At 44.5% G+C, this 20440-nt stretch overlaps 1 protein-coding gene across 4 annotated transcripts in view; it reads left to right on the forward strand.

Annotated features, from left to right (window-relative positions):
* The window catches only part of STN1 (STN1 subunit of CST complex), a 36597-nt gene extending 17380 nt beyond the window's left edge, over window positions 1-19217 (forward strand). For 2 of the 4 annotated variants that reach the window (XM_037495836.2, XM_037495839.2), the window contains exons 8-10: window positions 2332-2454; window positions 5071-5143; window positions 11198-13577. In XM_037495836.2, coding sequence (XP_037351733.1) covers window positions 2332-2454; window positions 5071-5143; window positions 11198-11355 — 354 coding nt within the window. In that variant the 3' untranslated portion in view covers window positions 11356-13577. Of the gene's footprint in view, window positions 1-2331; window positions 2455-5070; window positions 5144-11197; window positions 13578-16488 lie in introns of those variants that run through there. The other 2 variants (XM_037495837.2, XM_037495838.2) reach the window with 2 other exon arrangements.
* The last annotated feature ends 1223 nt before the right edge of the window (window positions 19218-20440 follow it).

Genomic DNA, 20440 nt, shown 5'->3' on the forward strand with positions numbered 1-20440 from the left:
GAGTGAAGACTATATATATTTCAGAGATCCACCCAGTTCCTGACCTGAGATGAGAGGTCTGCTGAGGCCCAGCTCGTTCAGCCAGTCTCTGTTTTGTCTCTGAGCAGTTTCGTTTTCCTGAGTTGGATGAGTTTGTCATGGCTCTTTAGAAAAAGACAAGAAAGACACAAATCCCAGGCCAGGAAAAAGTGGTTAGAAGAGAAGATTGGAGGCTTTTCCCTTGAGACTGTGTCTTTATAGCCAGCAGGGAAATAGGTCCTCAGGTCAGTGGAGGCAAGTGGTGTTTGGGAAGGAAGCTTCACATACTGTCTCTATTTTCAGAGAACCTTTTCTGGTGGGTCCTTGGTTACAGCTGGAACTGTGCTTTTAATCTCACAGGCCTACACATTCTCTTATTGCTGCTTGATCTTATGAAATCTGCATCATCTTTTGGGGAGAACCAAAAATCACTTCTTTTTTGATTGATGTATAATCAAAATATATTAGCTTCAGGTATTCAACATGATGAGTTGATGTTTGTATACATTGAAGAATGATCACACCGAGTCTAGTTAACGTCTATCATCATATGTAGTTACGAAAAATTTTTTCCTGTGATGAGATCTTTTGAGATCTATAATATTAACAACTTTAAAATATACAAATCAGTATTATTAACTGTCATCGCCATGCTGGGCAGTATATCCCCGTGAAAATGACTGGTATAACATGGCAATCATTTCTAGTTAGTTCCTAGTTTAATTCTGTCTCGGTAAGAAATATAACACTTGAGCCTTAGGATTCTTATATTAAATTGACTAAAGAATGTGAGTCTCCTTAGATTATAAAGATTAAGTAGTTATAAAGCTCTGTGGGATTGCTATGTTTGGTCGATTGTGCTCCCTCTAAGTAAGAGCATTCATATATGAAATGGAAGTTGAACAGCATCGCTTGAGATCCCCAGAGTAAAAAGATGTGTGGCTGTAATTGCTACACATTCAGCTTCCTTTTCTGCCTGTAGGAGTCACCACATAGTTCTTGGCCTCCCTTCTGAGAGGCTATCATAATCTGAAGATGTTTATCCATTTTTAGGCTCTAATACTCTAATGACCAGCTTCTCCAGCTTGTTTTGTGAAGTGTGAAAATTTAGACAGTTCATTTAATTAAAAGCTTTAGACTCTGCTCTCCAACCCAAGAGGATGTGTTTGCAAAACTCACTCAGCTCTATTAGATTAAAGCAGTGCCTGTCAGGGAGGCCTTCAGAGATGGCACTGCCAGCCTTTGAGACCATTCGAAGGGTGCTTTCCTCTGCTGGTCACTTGGAGGAAATGTCACTGGCAGGTGTCCAGTACTTGCTTCATCTATGGCTGCTGCCCAGTTAACCTTCATAGTGCCTCTCAGTAGAGGCAGCACTTTGCCTTCAAACACTTTTTTGGAAGCCACATTTCTTGGAGTTTGATCTTTTTAATAGCTGGACAGAATTTCTGTCACATTAGAAATAGATCTATACCCAGAAGGACAATGGTGGTTCACCATTTTCCTTGTTTCCAGGGTGAACTAAAATGAAATAATAAGGATACAACCTCTAATTCATGACACAGATACTGTGTTGGTCACCCACTCTGTGCCAGGGAGGGGATGGCCAAGATGAACAACAGAGTTCCTCACTCCCGAAGCACACAGTGTAATAAATCATGGTGGAGCAGCTGAAGACTGGACTTCTTGGAATAAGAGCCAGGATGCCTGGAATCTCTCTCAGCAAACCCTTCTCTTAGGAAAGGAAAGAAATACTGAAATTGAGGTGCCCCACCCCTGAGTACAACAGAGGTTCTTCCTGGTGGTCTTGCTCCCTTCCAGTACCCCCTTCCACCTTTGGCCTCGACAGTTCTCTGCATAGCTCTTGGCCTCTGTTGTCCCCCAATTAAAATAAGGAGACTGTTTAATATTTCTTGCTAGAACCACCAAATTATTTCAATGTATGTAAAATTCTTTGACTTCCTTAGGAAAAGGTTATATATAGTTACAATTTTAATGAAAAAAAATGGGCTAATATGAATACAGTGTTTTAGTTATATAAAAAAGCAAAGATGGTCGCTTTGATTTTTCCATTTTATATCATTGAATTTGTACTTAAAAAATATCACAACTAAGGCGTGAAATGGTTACCAAGGACTGTCCTGCCAGAGCAAACTTCCCAGTGTTCTTTAAATACTATCCTGCTAGGCTAGTGCATACCTGAATTTTTTTGACTCAGCAGATAAAAAGCCTGTTGGATGAATTCATAAACAAGTCAGTCTAGGGAGCTGCTCTCAGATGAGACGTGCTTGTTTTATCTTTTTCCTCTTCCTACAGGTGGATTTTAAGAATGATACCACATCCAAAGCCATTCATCGTATATTTAAGAATGCTATAAAGCTGCTGCAGGAAAAAGGACTCATTTTCCAGAAAGATGGTAGTTTTGAAAACCTGTACTATGTAAGAGACTTACAACTTAATTTTTGTTTTCTTTGTAGCTTCAATTACACGTGTGTGTGTGTGTGTGTGTGTGTGTATTAAGGATAATTTTTGTTTTTTAAAAAAGTCAATCATTGGGCTTCCCCTGGTGGCGCAGCGGTTGAGTGCTGGGCTGCGAGGCTGCCCACAGCCTCGGTAGCGCCGATTCTATTCCCGGCCACCGGTGAGGGTCCCACATGGCACGCAGAATTCTCCTGCCACACCTGTTGCTCCCCTCAGCAGTGTATTTTGTCAGTCTGCCTGTTATGTTGCCCACTCTGGCTCTGGTGAATTCTCTCACCCTCCTGCTCTTCTGACTGTGCCCAGTGCTTGTATAAATAAATAAATAAATCTTTTTTAAAAAAATCATTAAGGAGGTATATAAATTCAAGAGCAAAAGTCAACCCTATCTTTCCTCAAGTACCACTTGTAACAGCATATCATAGACATTTACAAATGCACACTTATAAGTATATGTGCTGCTGTGGCTTTTTTGTTTACAAACCAGTATGATCATTCTCTAACTCAGAATTTCTTAACCTCAGCACTGTTTGGGCCAGGTGAGTCTGTTTTGGGTGGGTTACCCTATACATTGCAGGATGTTTAACTGCACCCCTGGCCTTCACCCACTAAATCTTATTAACAGCCCTCCCACTGGTAACAACCAGAAATGTCTCCAGGCATTGGCAACTGTCTCCTAGGACAGCTGGGTGCCACTGCTCTAAATAATGCTCAGCAACATTTCTGGGTGTCAGAATAGCCCATCACAGGCATCTCACCATTTTCTTATAAATCTGCCTCATTCTTTTTAACATCTGAATGGCATTCCACATTATAGGAACTTGCCATATGCTTTTAACCACTTCTTTCTGATGGGCATTTATATTATTTCTAACTTGCTCTGACAATAGTATTGCTATTTTTGCACAACTGTCTTTGTGAACTTATATAAACTTTTCTATGAGATTGGCTGTTAAAAAAGGAATTGTTGGAGCAGAGGGCATGTGCATTTAAGTTTTTGGTCTGATTGTCTATCCAAAAGGCTGTACCTATTGACACTCCCATGGTGGGTTGGGGGTAGGAGAACAAGTGCTTGCTTGCCTAGACTCTCAGAGTTAAAGTTTCCCTCTCATTGTCGACCTTTAATATGGGAAGGGCCAAGCTGAAAATGGGTCTCATGACCGTTGGCATTGGTAGTGTTTTGTGGCTTCAGTAACCAGATTCTCCTAGAAACAGATCAGAACTCTGAGGAGCCCCAGAAGCCTCACTATTTACAGGCATGATTCCTGAGAAGTTTACCTTAATAGAACTTTTTCTTGGTGTTGATTTACTCTAGTGAGTCCCCATTTTAGAGTTTTCAGAAGTTAGGATACTTTTTAAAGACTCTCTGAACAACTCTCAAAAGGGGTATTCCAGTCTGTTGCAGGGTGAGTGTGGTGTCCCTCCTCCTGGGATGAGGAGGCCTGATGGGTGCCTCTGCTCTGTGGGCTAGGAGAAGCTATGCTGGGCTGCGCGCTTTAATCTGCTCCCAGTTACATCCCCCTGGGGGTGCCTCTGGGTCTGTAGAAAGCTGCTATTCTGAGGAGCAGCAGGACATGGCAGCGGTCCAGGGCGAGGTGTGGCAGGGCTGAGGCACTTCCTCCTGTGAATCAGGCTGAGCTGGAATGGGGTGATGGATCATTGATGACAATGCCTCTTCTCAGCAGAGCCATCTCCCTTTTCTGACTTCCCCTCCACCTCCTCCCTGGCCTTGTGGGTTTCTGTTTTCCTGAGGGCCTTGCCTTAGGGAAATAGTTACCATAGTCTCATAATAACTTGTGTTTGTCCAGCCTTTGCTGTCCAGCCTTCATCAGCTCTCCCCCACACCACATCACTTAATCTTTATGGTAACCGTGTGAGTTGGGAGAAGGCAGGCGCTATCACTATCTTCTTTTTTAAATCTGGCCATTCTTTAAACCAGTTAGACGAGCATTCCTGATAGATGAGTTTGTTTATGTGCTTCATTTTTCCCCCTTCTTTCATCTTTTCCATCCTTCCTTACTCTTTTTCCCTTTCTTTTTTTATTGTTAGATTTACTATTAAAGACAAAACCCATTTGGTTTCTACTCTCCTCTTAACCTGAACTGGTTAAGAAAGGGACTAGTTATGTTTGTTCACCTTTGAGAACAGCAAGTGTTTCAGTGGATCAGCAAGATTTACTCTCTTCCTAGTTTTTCCTTAATTTTCAAATTTATTTTACTTTTTGTTGTGGTTGGGAGAAGGAAGAAAATTAACCAGACACACAAGATTGGTGGCCAAGCCCGTAAAAAAAGGGGACCTGAGGTGGAGGTCAGAAGCTATTACTTGTGTCTTCATCACAAATCTAACAACAAATAAGAAAATTTTGTGACTGTCTGATGAACATTTTAAAAAGAAAGTTGTTCCTTACAGAGTATGGAATTCCATAGGCTGACTATCAAAAACCACATTGTTGCTATAGGGATAATAATTGTTATGAAATCTTTAAGAACTGTCCTAAATAATAATTTGCAGGTCTGGATGATACAACCTCTGTGTTACTTAAGAACACTTTCTCTCCAAATTTCTTTTCCTGTTTAGGTAACCAGAGAAGACAAAGAACTGCACAGAAAGATCCACTGTATCATTCAAGAAGAGTGCCAGAAACCAAACCGTAAGTGCTGTAGTGGACAGGTGGTGCCTGGCATCTTCCCACTCAGAGAGCACTGGATGGAGAGTCAGGAAACTGGGGCTCCCCTGATCATCACTTGTAAACAGGTCTGATCAAGATGCCTGCACCTCTGAGCCCCGGGTTTCTCTTCTCTAAAGTGAGCGTTAGGTTTACATGGCTTATCCAGACCTTGACTGCTCATAAGATTCAACCTTGGCACTTGTTTATATACACAGAGCTCAGATCCCAGCTCTGGGGATTCTGATTCACCTGGGAAAGGATAGGGGCTAGACAGGCGAGCTCCTCGAGTGATTCTGATATAGTGAGGTAAGCCACTAGGTTAGGACTTTTTAATGTCATCTGGTTGTCATGTTCTCTCTGAGTTGTTATTTCTTGTCCCATTCTTGCCCTTTATCATTGAACCCAAACCTGACATTTTCCTCTCATCTAACATTAAGCCCTTTGGTGTGGGGAGGAATGATTCTAGATATTACAGTTTATGAACAATATGATTCAGTCATCTTGGAATCTGCTAATTTGCAAAAGAAATGGTTTAGAAAATAATTGGTTTTAGTAGAGTTAGGTCAGCCCCTAGTGGTTGGAAATTTAAACTGTAGATGGTTTGACAAAAGTCATTACATGCATTTTCACATGAGTTTAGAAAGAGAAGAAAGCATTAATCCTATCTTTATCCTGTGTAAACCGACTAGTCTTTAAGGTGACATTTCATAGTTTACCTTTTGCAACCATATGCTAATGACAAATACTGCCAGGTGTCAACAAATGACATGCACAGGAAAGGGGAGACTTGCTAATAACCACAGGGTCCTTGTCCTGCTCTCCTTTTCTCCAGACTAGTTCACATCCAGGGCCTCCCTGGAGGCACAGGGGTTAAAGACACAGTACTGTCAAGCTATCGCCCACCACTGCAGTGTGAGTTTGATCCCCAGCTGGCCAGGGAGGTGACCCACATAGTGCAGCATACTTCTCCTGTCTCCCACGCTGCTCTCTTCAGCCGCTGCTCTCTTCAGCAGTGTATTTCAGTAGATCCACCTGTTCTGCTCCCCACTCTGTCTCTGGTGAATCCCCTCATCCCCCCACACGTCTGGTTTACACCACAGTTCTTTTTTTTTTTTTTTTAAAGAGGCATGTATTTATTTATTTATTTGTTTGTTTGTTTGTTTATTTATACATGCACTGGGTACAGTCAGAAGCGCTGGGGCCTCCCTGGTGGCGCAGCGGTTGAGCGCTGGGTTGTGAAGCTGCCTGCAGCCTCTGCAGCGCCAGTTCAATCCCCGGCCGCCGGGCGAGGGTCCCACATGGCGCGCAGACCTCTCCTGCCGCCCGCTGCTCCCCTCAGCAGTGTACTTTGTCACTCTGCCTATTGTACTCTCCGCCCTGGCTCTGGTGGATTCTCACCCTCCCATGCCTCTGACTGTACCCAGTGCTTGTATAAATAAATAAATCTTTAAAAAAAAAAAAAAAAAAGAAGCGCGGGAGGGTGAGAGAATTCACCAGAGCCAGAGCGGGGAGCAGAGCAGGCAGAAGGATCGAAGTACACTGCTGAGGGGAGCAGCGGGTGGCAGGAGAGGTCTGCGCGCCATGTGGGACCCTCCTCCGATGGCCAGGGAGCAGCCGGGGATCGAACCAGCGCTGCAGAGGCCGCGGACAGCTTCGCAACCCAGTGCTCAACCGCTGCGCCACTGGGGAGGCCCCACAGTTCTTATATGTACAAATAAATACATCTTTTTTAAAAAGAGTATATTAAAAAAAAAAAAAAAGAAGAAGAAGGTCACATCCAGTCCTTGCAGCCCATACATCCCCAAGGACCTGTGTGTTCCAGGCTGAATCAGTGGGTGGAGCTGGACAAGGTCTCTAGCCCTTATTTATTTATTTATACAAGCACTGGGTACAGTCAGAGGCGCGGGAGGGTGAGAGAATTCACCAGAGCAGAGCAGAGAGTAGAACAGGCAGAATGACAAAACACACTGCTGAGGGGAGCAGCAGGCAGCAGGAGAGGTCTGCCCTCCATGTGGGACCCTCACCCAGCAGCCGGGGATCGAACTGGCGCTGCAGAGGCTACGGGCAGCTTCACAACCCAGCGCTCAACCGCTGCACCACCCGGGAGACCCTTAAATCCATCTATTATTTCCATGCAGAAAAATAAGGACAAGTGTCTTGTAGTTGGGGGGAAAATCTGTCTATCCACAATTTAAGGAACTTTTAAGAGCAGTGAAATGTGCTCTTATTATTCCTGCATTCGTCCTAATCTGGTGACCTGACCAGATTCTTCTTTTGACCTACACTTAGGAATAGCACAGGTTGAAATAATCTTAGTTTCTGGTGAGGCAAATAAAAGCAGACTTCATTTCTTGAAAGAACTAAACAACTTCATTGGCCTTGAAGTCCGTAAGTGGGAAGTTTTATATTTGCATCTAACCACAGGCGAGCTCCTACTTTGGTGAGTCCATATATTAAGGTAGATAGGCTTTGCCCGCGGTCTGTAAATGGGAACTTCTAAAAATCATAAGCCAATCCCCTGAAACTAGTAAACTACTCTGAGATGAATTCTGGAGCAGGGTACCTGAGTTTGCCAATAAAAGTACCTCATAGGAATACCATTGGAATCTGCTGCAAAGGAAATATCAGCCTATACAGAGAATTCCTAAAATTCAACATTAACCAAAAAAATTTAAAAATGTGCAAAGGACTTGAATAGACATTTTTCCAGAGATATACAAAAGGCCAATAAACACATGAGAAAATGGTCAGAATCACTGATCACTAGGGAAATGCAAATCAAAACTAGAATAAAATACCTTCCATTAGGATGACTAGTGGAAAATAGAAAAAAACTAGTGTTAGCATGGGTGTCAAGAAATTGGAACCCTTGTGCACTGTTAACGGGATTATCAAATGGTTCATCTACACTAGAAAACATTATTGGTTTCCCTGCTATCTGAAAGTAGAACTTCCTATTTGATATAAATCAAACCAGTTAAGAACATTCTACTTTTGGATAGCAGAGGAAACTTGAATTGCCATTACTCAAAAAAAAAAAAATTAATTGCTATATGATGTAACAATTCCACTTCTGAAATTTATCTTGACATTATTTGGGTCTGTTTTTGGCTTCTGATAACAAGGTATAGAATCAAATGAGGTGATTGCAGAAGTACTAGGAAAAACATGAGGCACGTGCACTGCTCTTTGAGATGTACCATAAGAGCTGTGTCTGCCTTTGGCTTTCGCATTTGTCCCCTGCGCCATGTGCTAACCTCTGGAGAGCCACTTGCTGGCCTTCACCACTTTCACTGTTGGGGATAATTTCTCACAGAAAGAATCCTTATTCATGTCCCCCATGTTTCTGGAAAGTCACCTTGTGAATAGTCTTCCCAAATAACCCGGAACACAAAACAGCCTTTCTGAAGAAATTGTTTAAGGCTTTGGGACAGTCAGCATCGTGGCTTTGGGTCCCATGTACACTCCTGAGTATTCCAACCCTTACAAAACTAAGAAAAAAACAAGTGGTGCTGAGGCTCCTGGCGTTCCCTCTACCGTGTGCAGGGCCACTTTGAGTGGAGCCCTTCCTTCCCTCCCTCCTCCATCGCCCCTTCTCGGAAGAGCTTTAGAGCAGTGACTTGGTTATGTGCGTCTTCATTGGGCCTGGATTGGATGGTGGGGTCCTAGTGGTTCTCCATGTAAGAAGCGCCTGTCACCCAGTGGAGGTGGCCCAGGTGACTGTCTTTCGCATTTTACAGAGGAGGAAACAAACCGAGAGGCAGCATCCCCTTGCCAGTTCTAGGGCCAGAACTTGGATCAGGCCTGTTGGACATGACTGAGCTCTCCACCCGGCACTCTCTACTCTCCCCCTTGCTCAGTGCTACCATGTAGTTAGGTGTTCAGGAAGTTTTTTTCAAATGAATGTTGAGAAAACAGCCTAAAACTGTGGATACCAGTGGAGGTGGTCTCATAACCCCAGTGGGAAGTTTCATAAGTTTCATCGCCCCAGTGGGAAGGAGTAATGAGTGGATGTAGCCACTAGAGGGCAGAATTCAGCAAGTCTTTGTTAACCCAAGAGCACTGCCTCTGACCTCTGACCCTCAGAGCTGAGAGGATCTCAGAGAGACCCCACCCCTGCCCCCAGCCAGACTGAAATCTGAGGATGCAGTGTCTTGCCCAAGGCCACAAAGGTGCATCAAATCCCAAACCCAGGCTTCACCAAAAACACTGCCATCTGAGCACAACCATCAGTCATCACTGTGGGAGCAGCTTGTGTGCCAGGTCCTGGGACTGAATAGTGAGAAGCTGAGTCCAGCCCTGCTCTCGGCCTTTACAGTGACAACTGGGGAAGTTTGTCTATAGGAATGAGGTTTGACTTTGACGAGTACATTTTACATCACGACCCAGTAAATGATATAATTAAATGTACAGATAGATATAAATTATATATGTATGTATATTTATATATAAAGTGTCACAAAATATACTTAAACTATAATGCAATTCATTCTGTAGTCTCCATTTCTAGCCTATCTTAGTCTGGTAAGAATGTTAATCACAATCCACCCAATTGATTTCCATAATCCTGTGACCTTGACCTTCAGCGTGCACACCACTATTCTAAATCATTGATTTCAGCCAGGAAAGAGGGTACTAACCCTAAACTTTCTTTTTTTTTTTTATATTTTTATATTCCCCAAACAATTGCAACCCCTTTATTTTGACCCCAACCCCTCCCCCCCCACGCCCCCCTCCCCTCATAAAGTGTCTGTGGTTCATAGTTGTTTGTTGATTATGATTTTCACTTTCTTATAGATATTCATTTTCCTGGTCCCTTATTTAAGTTTTCTAGATTCCTGCTATGAGTGAGACCATCCGATATTTTTCTTTTTCTTTCTGGCTTATTTCGCTGAGCATGATCCCTTCCAGCGCCATCCATGTTGCTGCAAATTGCATGTGTTTATCTTTTTTGAATGCTGAGTAATATTCCATGGTGTGTATGTACCACATCTTCTTGATCCAGTCATCTATTTTTGGGCATTTGGGTTGTTTCCAAAGCTTAGCTATTGTAAATAGAGCTGCTATAAACATAGGGGTGCAGGTGCTCTTTGCAATGGATGTTTCTGTGTCCTTTGGGTAAATACCTAGGAGAGGAATTGCTGGATCATATGGAAGCTTTATGTTTAGTAGGTCCAGAAATCTCCACACAGCTCTCCATAGTGGTTGCACCAGTTTGCACTCCCACCAACAGTGCAGGAGAGTTCCTTTTTCTCCACAACCTCGCCAACATTTGTTGTTGCTAGTTTTTTTAATATGTGCCATTCTCACTGGTGTAAGATGGTATCTCATGGTAGTTTTGATTTGCATTTCCCAGATTACGAGTGATGGTGAACATTTTTTCATATGCCTGTTGGCCATTTGCATTTCCTCTTCAGAGAATAACCCTAAACTTTTATTACCGTATAACAAATGGTGTTAGTTTGGGTGGAGGGAAAGAGTTTGTTAGAACCCAGTCATCGCAGATGAGACTTATAGGAAGCCTGGGCAGAAAGGTAGGAGAAGAGGACTTAGCTAGGAGTCCCTTCTTCACCATGGTGGTTCCATCAATCAAGACTTAAGGGACAGAATATGGAGGTGGCTCTAAAGTGGCTTTGCTATCAGTCTCAGGAAAGCTTGGATGGGAAGCTGGGTGTCCAGCACTGAATACAGGTACTTATACATGTAATTTCATGAGAGACAAAGTCATCAAACACTAAAAATCCAGCCTGTTATGGATATAAAATCATTGATCAGGGATTATTGAAGGTTGAAGTCCTGCATCCCTGACAGTAGATTCATGTCACTGTGGTGAAATTAGGTGCCTGTGGACAGATTTGTTTTGTTTTTGCTGATCAGATCTTCCTGTACATCTCCAACCTAATATGCATAGAATTAACCTGGGGACCCTAATAAAATGCAGCCTCTGTTTCAAGAACTCTGGAGGGGGAGGACTGAGGCAGAGAGAGGGGTTCTCACAGGTGTGCCCAAGCTCAGCTAACCACCTCTTTCTTGCAGACATGGAGAAGGGCTGCCACTTCCTGCACATCTTGGCCTGTGCCCGCCTGAACCTAAGCCCCAGCCTGAGTGAAGCCGTGCTGCGGCAGGTGCTGGAGCTCCTGGAGGACCAGAGTGACATTGTCAGCACAGCAGAACACTGCTACATGGTGTTCTGAGGAGAGGCCAGGCCAGGGCGCAGAAAGGTCAGGCTCTGGTTTCGTGCATGGTGCAGGCTTACGGGTGTGGAGTCAAGTACTCCATAGTACTATGAAGTCTGGCCAGTTAAGGGATGGAATTTGGCATAAATGCTCTAGGTTGCCTTCTTCTTACTATGTCCTTGGGGTAAAATGACCTTTGTTTCCAGCATGACATACAATAAAAACTTCTTTGTGGACCCCTGACTGGACTGGGCAGTGCTCATGGAGCAGCAGGGCAGAAATAGTGTTGCCTGAGTCAGTGGCATGAGGGACATTGAGTCAGGACACTGTGGGCTGCAACACTGAGGAGCTGGCAGCCAATTCACGCAGATCTACAATTACCTAAAACTTTAGTCTATCAGATACGCTCTTGTGGGCTTCATGGTGAATACCCTCATGTCAGGGTCTAGGTCTTCCTGATGAGTGGCACCAACCTATTGTTTCTGTGTGGGGCAAGCACCAGCAGTGTCCTGACTTATGGGGTGAATGCTATCTATAGACCCACCCAGAATTGGAATAAACAGATCTAAGGCACAGCAATATGCTTGTCCTTATTTTCCTTCTTAATCGAAAGCTTCTCATGAGTTTCCAAAGCTTCCCTCAAGTTACACTTGAGGACTGATGTGACTAATATATTGACTAGACACATTGTCTCTTAATGCCCCTACAGTTCCCAGCAGCCAATAGCCAGTGGCCTAGCAGACATTAACTTTGAATGAGCAGGACATCCTGACACCATCCCAGACAGAATATGCCCAGACAGGTGATAGAGTCATGCTCTGGCTCAGAATAACAAGGTAAAGGGAAAAAATTTGAGGTATGTAGTAGGCTTGTCCTAACAGCAAAATGACAAATCCAGCCAGCAAAAGTAAATGTGGAGAGAGATTTGGAGTTAATTACAGTCTTTTCACAACAGGCACATCTGCCTCTGTCTGCTGCCTTTGCTCTTGACGTAATAAGCTCATCATGGCCTGCAGCCCTGGAAAGTTGTGCTCTATGTGAAAATAGGGGTCGTTTTTACTCTCAGCTCCATCTGTCAAGCTGAGAGTTGGTACGAACAGATTGCTTCCTGTCGTGCGCTTCTCTGGCTTGATTCAAACCTCTGCCCGATTTCTAACAGCAGTTGCCCAGTCAACTGCCCTGTGACTTCTCTGTGCTCAGAGGGGCCCCTGTAGAAGCGGGTCCACCTGACATGATATCCCAGCAGGCCTCACTTAAGGTCAGTGGCTGTTCCACATTGAATATCCCTTAGCTGGTTGGAGCTGTCTAGGAAGGAGACTGCACTCAGGACAGATAAAGGGCCCATTTTTCAGTGCAGTGCCCCCCCCCACCATCCACCCCCTTCTTGGACTTACCCAAGTAGATGATCGTGCAGGTGAATGCAAGGTGCCCATTGCTGTGTCATTTAGAATTCTTTTCACTGGGAAAAATATAGGCAAGCATTAATTATAGCATGTGCATATAATAAATTGCATGCAGTCATGAAATAATGGAGCAGGCAATGCTGTGTGCACTATTCCCAAGAGATTTAGTGGGAAGGAAATTGAGTTACACATCTGTTTATGTAGTATAATACCGTTGGTCTGAAACATCCCTGTGTGTAGATAAAAAATCAATAAAGATCAAGAGGAGAGATTCTTGGGCTTCAGAATACAATACCCTAATAAAATTAAATAAAACTCCCTGTGTGCATGTGCAGTATGTGTGTACGTACAGCTGTAAAAAGGTAGCACACACATACAGCTGACCCTCTTGCCTTCTCGAAATCCTTTCTGCCCTGGCTTTTAGGACACTACACTCTGGCTGCTCCTTTTCAGTCTCCTTTGCTCTGTCCTCCTGAGGGCTCAGGGTTCCCTCCCAGACCTTTTGTTTTCTCTGGTTTGCTCCCTTGGAGATGGATCTCAACCAGTTTTGTGACTTGCACCCTTTATGTGTGGACAAACTCTGGTTTGGGTCCAATTTGGGCTTATTCTGAACACCAGACCTCTGCATTCAACTTCCTGCTGATATTTCCACTTAGATATCTCCTGGACATCACATTGTGCCCGTAAACCAGGCACCCCCTTCTGAAGTTTTCTCTGATTCAGGAGAAGGCAGCATTTTTTCAGTAGCTCATGTCAAACCTGTTGACTTCTCTCTCGCTCATCCCACATCCAGTCTGAAAATCCTCTTGACTCAATCTTCAAATCATTTCTGCATCCTGACTGTGTCTCACTCCCACTGTGACCACCTGGAGGCTCACAGTTAATTCCTTGCTGTTCCCCCTACCCCCACCCCACCCCAAGCCCCTCTCTAGGATACCCAATACAGCAGCCACCAGGCTGTTTAAGTATCAGTCAGATCCCATCATCCTTTGCTCTAGCTCATCCTGGACTTTTGGTCTCACTCCAAGTGGGATCTAAGGCATCACGTGTCAACAGAGCTGTGCTCGTGGAGCTTCCTTTGCTGCTGTTTCCCCTTCACCTACTGTGCTCAGCTCCTGGGCCTTGCTGTTCCCGGTCACAGTTACACGCAGGAGCGTGCCTGCCTTGGGGACTTTGCAGTTGCTGTTTCTCTGCCCCGTTAACCAGATGGCAGGCTCCCCCACCCCTCCTTTAGGTCTTTCCCTGAATGTTACCTTCTCAGTGAGGCCTGTCTTATCCCTATTTTACTGACTGAAACCAGCCCCTTCTCCCTCCTTCCCAGAAGTCCATGGTTCTTTCTTTTCTCCACACTACCTGTCACCCCCTAACATGCCATGTGTTTCTTACTTGCCCTGTTGATTATCTTTCTCCCCAGTGGAAGGAACACTCCGTAAGGCAGGACACTTGCTTTCTTTTGTCACCAGCTGTGTCCCCAGCACAGTGGCCCATCTTTTAAGCAAAACCACTTTCTTGCTTCCTCTCCCCTCTCTTCCCCTTCCTCTCTCTCCCCCTCCCCCTCCCCTGAAAGGAAGGGAAACTGAGCAACACCCTGCAGCTCTCCCAGGTCTCAGGAGACACCGCATGGTATTAGTAGGCAAGGAGACAAATAGTGCTACTGTCTGGTCAGGGACTGTTTGAATATCCTGATTATCCCCATCTGGTAAGTTACCAGAGCTCTCATCCCTATAAGACACTTCTAATTATTTCCCCCTCTGATAGTGTGCCAGGATACTGGCGAAGAGAAAGCCAAGTGAAAGAAGTCTATTCAGTGATGGGGAACCCAAGACTTGGCACCAAGGATTGAAACCAAGCAAACTTGTAATTTTCCATTGGAGAAAACATCTATGCTTTCTCATTAGTGTGGTTTCTTCTCCACAATTGGCCTCTGTAGCAATCACCCCAAAGAAGCACCTTGTTTCCTTCCTAAATTTATGAGTCCTATGGGCAGACTCAGAAAGATGGCAAGGAGGTTTGTGACTGACGCCAGCAGCAGGTGTTGGGGGCGGAGATGAAGAGGAGGGTCCTTCCTGAAGCGAAGTGGTGCCTGTGTTGAAGAACCCTGCAGTAGAGTTTTTATGTGGTGGGAGCTTTAACTGTGGGCCCAAATACCCACATAAATAAGTTTTTATATAATCCATAACATTAAACAAACACATCCTATTTTAATTAAACCTGATATTAGGTAATCCCAAGCAGGTAAGTCACAGCATAGCAACCAACCAGGTCCTGTGTTCCAAGAAACTGACATCAAATCTCAAATTCCAAAAGAGACTCCAGTCCCTGCCTGTATGTCAAATTAAAATGGTAGAGTTTCATTTTGGAACATAAAGAGGATGTTTAAAAACCATTTAACAGCCCTAATTTTTTTTTTAGCTAGAGATAGAAAAGTAGTAGCTCATTAATTCAGACTAACTCAGTGCACGGTTGACATAAATTCGTGGAAAATCTGAGATCAAATAGGTCATATATAACTTTAGGTCTACCAAGTGTTTCTTATTAAATCTGAGTTACTAAGAGTGAGCAGGTTTGCTGCCCTTAGGAACCTGCTTTAATAAGAATTATTTTAATTATGTATCATTTTTCATTATCACGTAATTATGTGTCATTTAATATTAATAAGTGATTTAAAAATTCTTAAGAGATTTAAAAACATGTCCACACAAAAACTGTACACGAACATTCATAGTAATGTTACTCCTAACAGCCAAAAAGTGGAAACAACCTAAATGTCCCTCAACTGATGAATGATAAACAAATGTGATAGAGCCGTACAATGGAGTATTATTCATCCATAAGAGGAAATGAATTCCTGATCGATGCTACAGCATGGTCAGCCTTGAAATCAGTGTGCTAAGTGAAAGAAGCCAGCTACAAAGGCTAGGTATTGTGGGGTTCCTTCTATAGGAAATGTCTAGATTGGGCAAATCCATTAAGGCAAAAAGATTGATTAGTCGTTGCCAGGGTATGGAGGTGGTACAGGTTTTCTTTTTTTTTTTTCAAAGATTTATTTATTTATACAAGCACTGGGTACAGTCAGAAGCGCGGGAGGGTGAGAAAATTCACCAGAGTCAGAGGGGAGAGCAGAGCAGGCAGACTGACAAAGAAATACACTGCTGAGGGGAGCAGCGGGCGGCAGGAGATGTCTGTGCGCCATGTGGGACCCTCCCCCGGTGGCCGGGATCAAACCGGTGCTGCAGAGGCTGTGGGCAGCTTCACAACCCAGCGCTCAACGGCTGTGCCACCAGGGAGGCCCCAGGTTTTCTTTTTTAAGTAATAAAAATGTTTTGGAGTTAAATTAGGGGTGTTTTGTACAACTCTGAACATACTCAGTGTCACTGAACTGGGGGGTAGGTTGGACCCCTATTGAGAAACATTTAATTGGTTTCTAGTTTGTTGTTACTGCAGCCAATTCTGCAGGGAAAAAAACCTGTACATTTTTCTTTTCTTGACATACCTTTGCAAGTATATTCATGTGATAAATTTCTAGCAATGGGACTGCCAGGAGAAAGAGCATGATCATTTGAAAATTTAAATAGACATTGACAAATTACCCAGTGAAAAGATTGTTCCATCTTTACTGCTCTCAATTATTTATGAGTCTAGTTGACCTGCCAGCTCACCCACACTTGGTATTATCAATAGTTTGAATCACTGTTCATCTGATAGGTAAAAATGACTTCCGGTTTTTCTTTGCATTCATATTTCTTAGGTATGAGTGGTATTGAGCATTTGTTCAGCATACTCTCTGAAGCAACTTTGAGGCTCTGCCCTGGACGTGAGTCATTGCCCACAGCAGAGGTTGGGGCCACCTTTGTCCTGTGTTCCCAGAAGTGGGATCAGCTGCAGGTTCAGCCCAGAGGTCGGCTGCTGGGAGCACACAGCTGGAATAAACGTCCTGAAGAACTCAAACCTCAAGTTTCCCATTTTGCTACTGCAAGTGCTTCACTACACACCTGCCCAAATATATATACTAGTATGTGAAGGCAGCAACCTTTTTAAAGCCAACCACCGTATTACCGACTCAGACCTCTCATAGACCAGACACCATTCAGCTCTGGTCAGTGACTGGACCCAGTAGTCAGGTTAATGTGAAAAACTAAGGTTGTTTCTAAGGAAGTGCTAATTAAGCAGAGCAGTTTGTTTTAGTATTAAAAACAATCTTTTACCATTTTTCCACTTCCACTTTAATCAAGATAGCTCACTACATAATGAAGTGGCGCTTGCATTTTCACCACTGACTAGAATTGGTACAGTTCATTGGTGCCCTGAGCAATACATTTAATAGTCTTCTAGGCTAGAAATTGCTTCTTTGGGGAGAAGAGTTTTTTGTTGTTCTGAGAACAATTCATGAATAAAGGGAAAAAAGTAGGAGTGAGGGCAGTCATCTTGCACATTTTTTTACTCTGCCTTTGAGCAAACCCATGGTGGTGTTCCAGAAGCTGTGCAGTGAGGCATAATGGACTGATGGCAATTTCTTAATTTTGTGAGCAATTGACTTATTCCCATATAAATAGATGATAATTTAGGTAATACATTGAACTATTACTGTGGGTTTTGTTTTTCCTTTATCTTCTTTCTCCTTTCCAAGCTAGAAGCCAGCCTTGTCTCTGAGAGGTTTGATCTGGGGGCTGAATGTAGTTGTTTCTGTACAGACAACCTGGCTTGGATTTTTGGAAACCTAGAGCCTGGGAAGGATTAGAGATTAGTAGACTCGACACTGCAGACTGTAATGTGCGGCGCTGTGGCAGCTGGCAGAGAGAGGGCAGGGCTTCTGTGGAGAGGTTTTACCATGTCCCCTGGAGCCTTAGAGCTCCGCATAGGAAGCTGAGACTCGAAACTTAGAAAGGAAGCTGCTGTAGGCCTCCTTCTCTGAGAGGACACTCTGGGGGTGTCAGCAGCAGATTTGGTCCACATTTCCCAGGCACCTTGTGACCCCCGAGATTTTTATGCATCCCTCGAGAATGGGGTAGCCTTCCCAACCCACTACCACCAACATTATTTTCCTGCCAGCCCAGAGCATGAAGTTTCCAAGCCCAAGATAACTTGGGACAACAAAAATATGAGAAGTCTTGCCCACATCAGCTTTGGAAGTAAGGCTCATAGTGCAATACAATTAGAATAAATTCAAGGTGAATCTCAGGGTCACTTTCACCCACTTGCATTCCAGAATGGTCTCTTGAGTGGGAGGAAAAGGGGAGTCATCCCAGGAAGATTGCTTCTGAACCAGGGGAGCCAGCTGCCTCCGAAAACCACCTGTCGTGTGTCACTGCTCTGAGAACGAGGGAAGGAATGGTGACAAGAGTGTGTTATGTTTCCTCATGAGCTGAAAAACATCACGTGTTCTGCAACCATCGTGCATGCTGACCAGCCAGAAGTGGCCTCTGAACACAGGCAAGTGTGCAAACACTGTCTAGCTGAGGCAAGGGAGAGGGCCCAAGCCACCTGAGCGAGGCGTCTGCTCTCAACATGAAGAAGCTTGAAAAGGCCTTACTCATTCCAGCACCAGCCCAGCCCAGCCCAGCGCCTCGGGAGGAGTCAGCAAGCTGCCTGGCCTGTGATTTCTGTCCAGTCCCGGCTTGCCTTGACCTGGTGGAGGGCAAGAAATGGGAATGCAGCTCCTGGAAATGACAGCTGGCTTGGGAATGCTGGCGTCAGCACTCTCGCGGGCTGAGCCGTCAGCACAGGCAGACACTGGGTTAGGGCGAGCCTGAGGACAGGGAGTGATTCGCTATTTCTGTCCATCTGTTGTAGGCCCAGGTAACCAGGAAAAATGGGAGGTCAGCAGGTTCTGAACCCTCAGACAGCTGTGTTCTGGTTATGTTGCCACAGGTCTGCAGACTTAACTGAATCCTCCCAGGTTTCCTCAGAGGTTGCTTATATCACAGTTCACCTGGAAGTCTGCGACAGATCCAGCAGAAGGCACATGGTGCTTAATAATGGCTCAGTGGGAGAACAGTGTACTTATTGATGCCCACTGTGTGCAAGGTGTCTCACCATGTGGACAGGGTCACAGGATAAAGGACCCCTATCTTAAGGGGATTTTCAGTCCAGTGGATCGTAAATCACATGCATGCCTATGTGATTTATAACCCATGCAGGGGGGTTTTGCCTGACACCCTCAGAGTTAAAAACTTTATACCAACATAAATAAGATTTGCTGCCATCTATGTAACAAAAAAGTGTGTGTGTGAAGCCTACAGAAGAAAGTGATAAGAGGGATAACCTCCTCAAGTAGGGAATTGGGGGCCAGGAGTGGGTGAGAGATTTATTACAATGTTTTATAATTTTTATGTGTAAAATGTAATAAATCTAAAAATAAACAAACGGATGGGGAATTCACATAAAAATCCAGATTTCTGACTTTTTTTGGTCAACTCAAGTCTGACAGTACTGGGACCATTCAGTCTGTAAGAGTGGGGCGGGGAGCAGAGGAGTGGCGGCAGTAAAGGACTTTAACCTGAGGGCTGACATCATGTTTACATTTTGGAAAGAACATTCTAGCAAGAGAGTAGAGGAGCATTGCATGAGGGCAAGCCCGGGCCAGGTAGACCAGACCGTCCGCTGCAGCAACTTAGGGAAGGGCAGTGAGGGCCTGAACTGGAGCAGCGGCAGGGAGCAGATGTCAGAGAACCGAGAGGCCAGTAACCTGTTTAGAGGTGAAGGAAGGTAGGAAAGGTCTGGGGGACTCCCAGGTTCTGCGAGACATGCCATAGGAAGTGCCTCCGGAGTTTTAGGCCAATGGAAGGAAAAGGGGGTGAGATCTGTGGCCATCTGAACTGCAGGCAGAAATGCCAAGAGAGCATGGGTCTCCTGCAATGCAAGGAAAGGCCCATGTGGGAGACGCACTCTCAGGAGATTCGTTCCTCTTCTGTTTCAGGCACCAGTCACGTTTCCATGATTGACCAGAAAAAAAGACCTGTCTGGAGATCACAGCATGGGGCATTGGCATTCCAGACAGAGAGCCTTAATGTTGTGCCTTAAAAGGTGAAGAAACACCCTGTGAAAGTAGTTGCAACCATAGTCCTTTAGGGAATGGATTTTCTCGGAGCTGTGTGCATCCTTTACAGCTTATTAGTCACTGCTAAATCCCTTTTTGGGTTGCAGAGCCGCCAGCAGGGTACTGTTCCTGGGAGGGATTACCTTGAGCAACCAGCCCCAAACAGCAACCCTGCACAGTCAACAAGCCAGGCTGCCCTAGCAACACTACCACCCAAAGGGAGGGGCAGGTGCCCTGCCCCTGAGGCTTGAGGCAGCCACTGAAAGAACCAGCCTGAGCTGCAGTCCTGCTTCCCTGAATCTTGCTTTAGCAATTTGGGCTCTCTCACACAGTTCAGAAACAGGTCCCTTTCCTGAGGCTGAGATGTGAGCTTTGGTTGCCTCTGCTCCTGCAACAGTCGTGTTTGATCACATTTGCTACTCGAATCAGAGTTGAGAATATTTTCCCTTTGAGGCTTGGTGGTCAGCTACCAATTTAGAAACACTATAGCCTCAAATTTAATCCATGATGTAAGAAAGTTATTTAAAGTAATATGGCACTAATGTTAAGTTCTTAACATTTGCTCCAATCATTTGCCAAATCGTCACAGACACCCAAATAGGTAGATTCTATTTTCATTCCCACTTTACAGATGAAGGAATTGAGGTTTTCCCAGGAGTATGCT

This window comes from Talpa occidentalis, unplaced genomic scaffold (assembly GCF_014898055.3).
Source record: "Talpa occidentalis isolate TD23 unplaced genomic scaffold, MPIMG_talOcc4v2.1 talOcc4.8, whole genome shotgun sequence".
Lineage (NCBI taxonomy): Eukaryota > Metazoa > Chordata > Mammalia > Eulipotyphla > Talpidae > Talpa > Talpa occidentalis.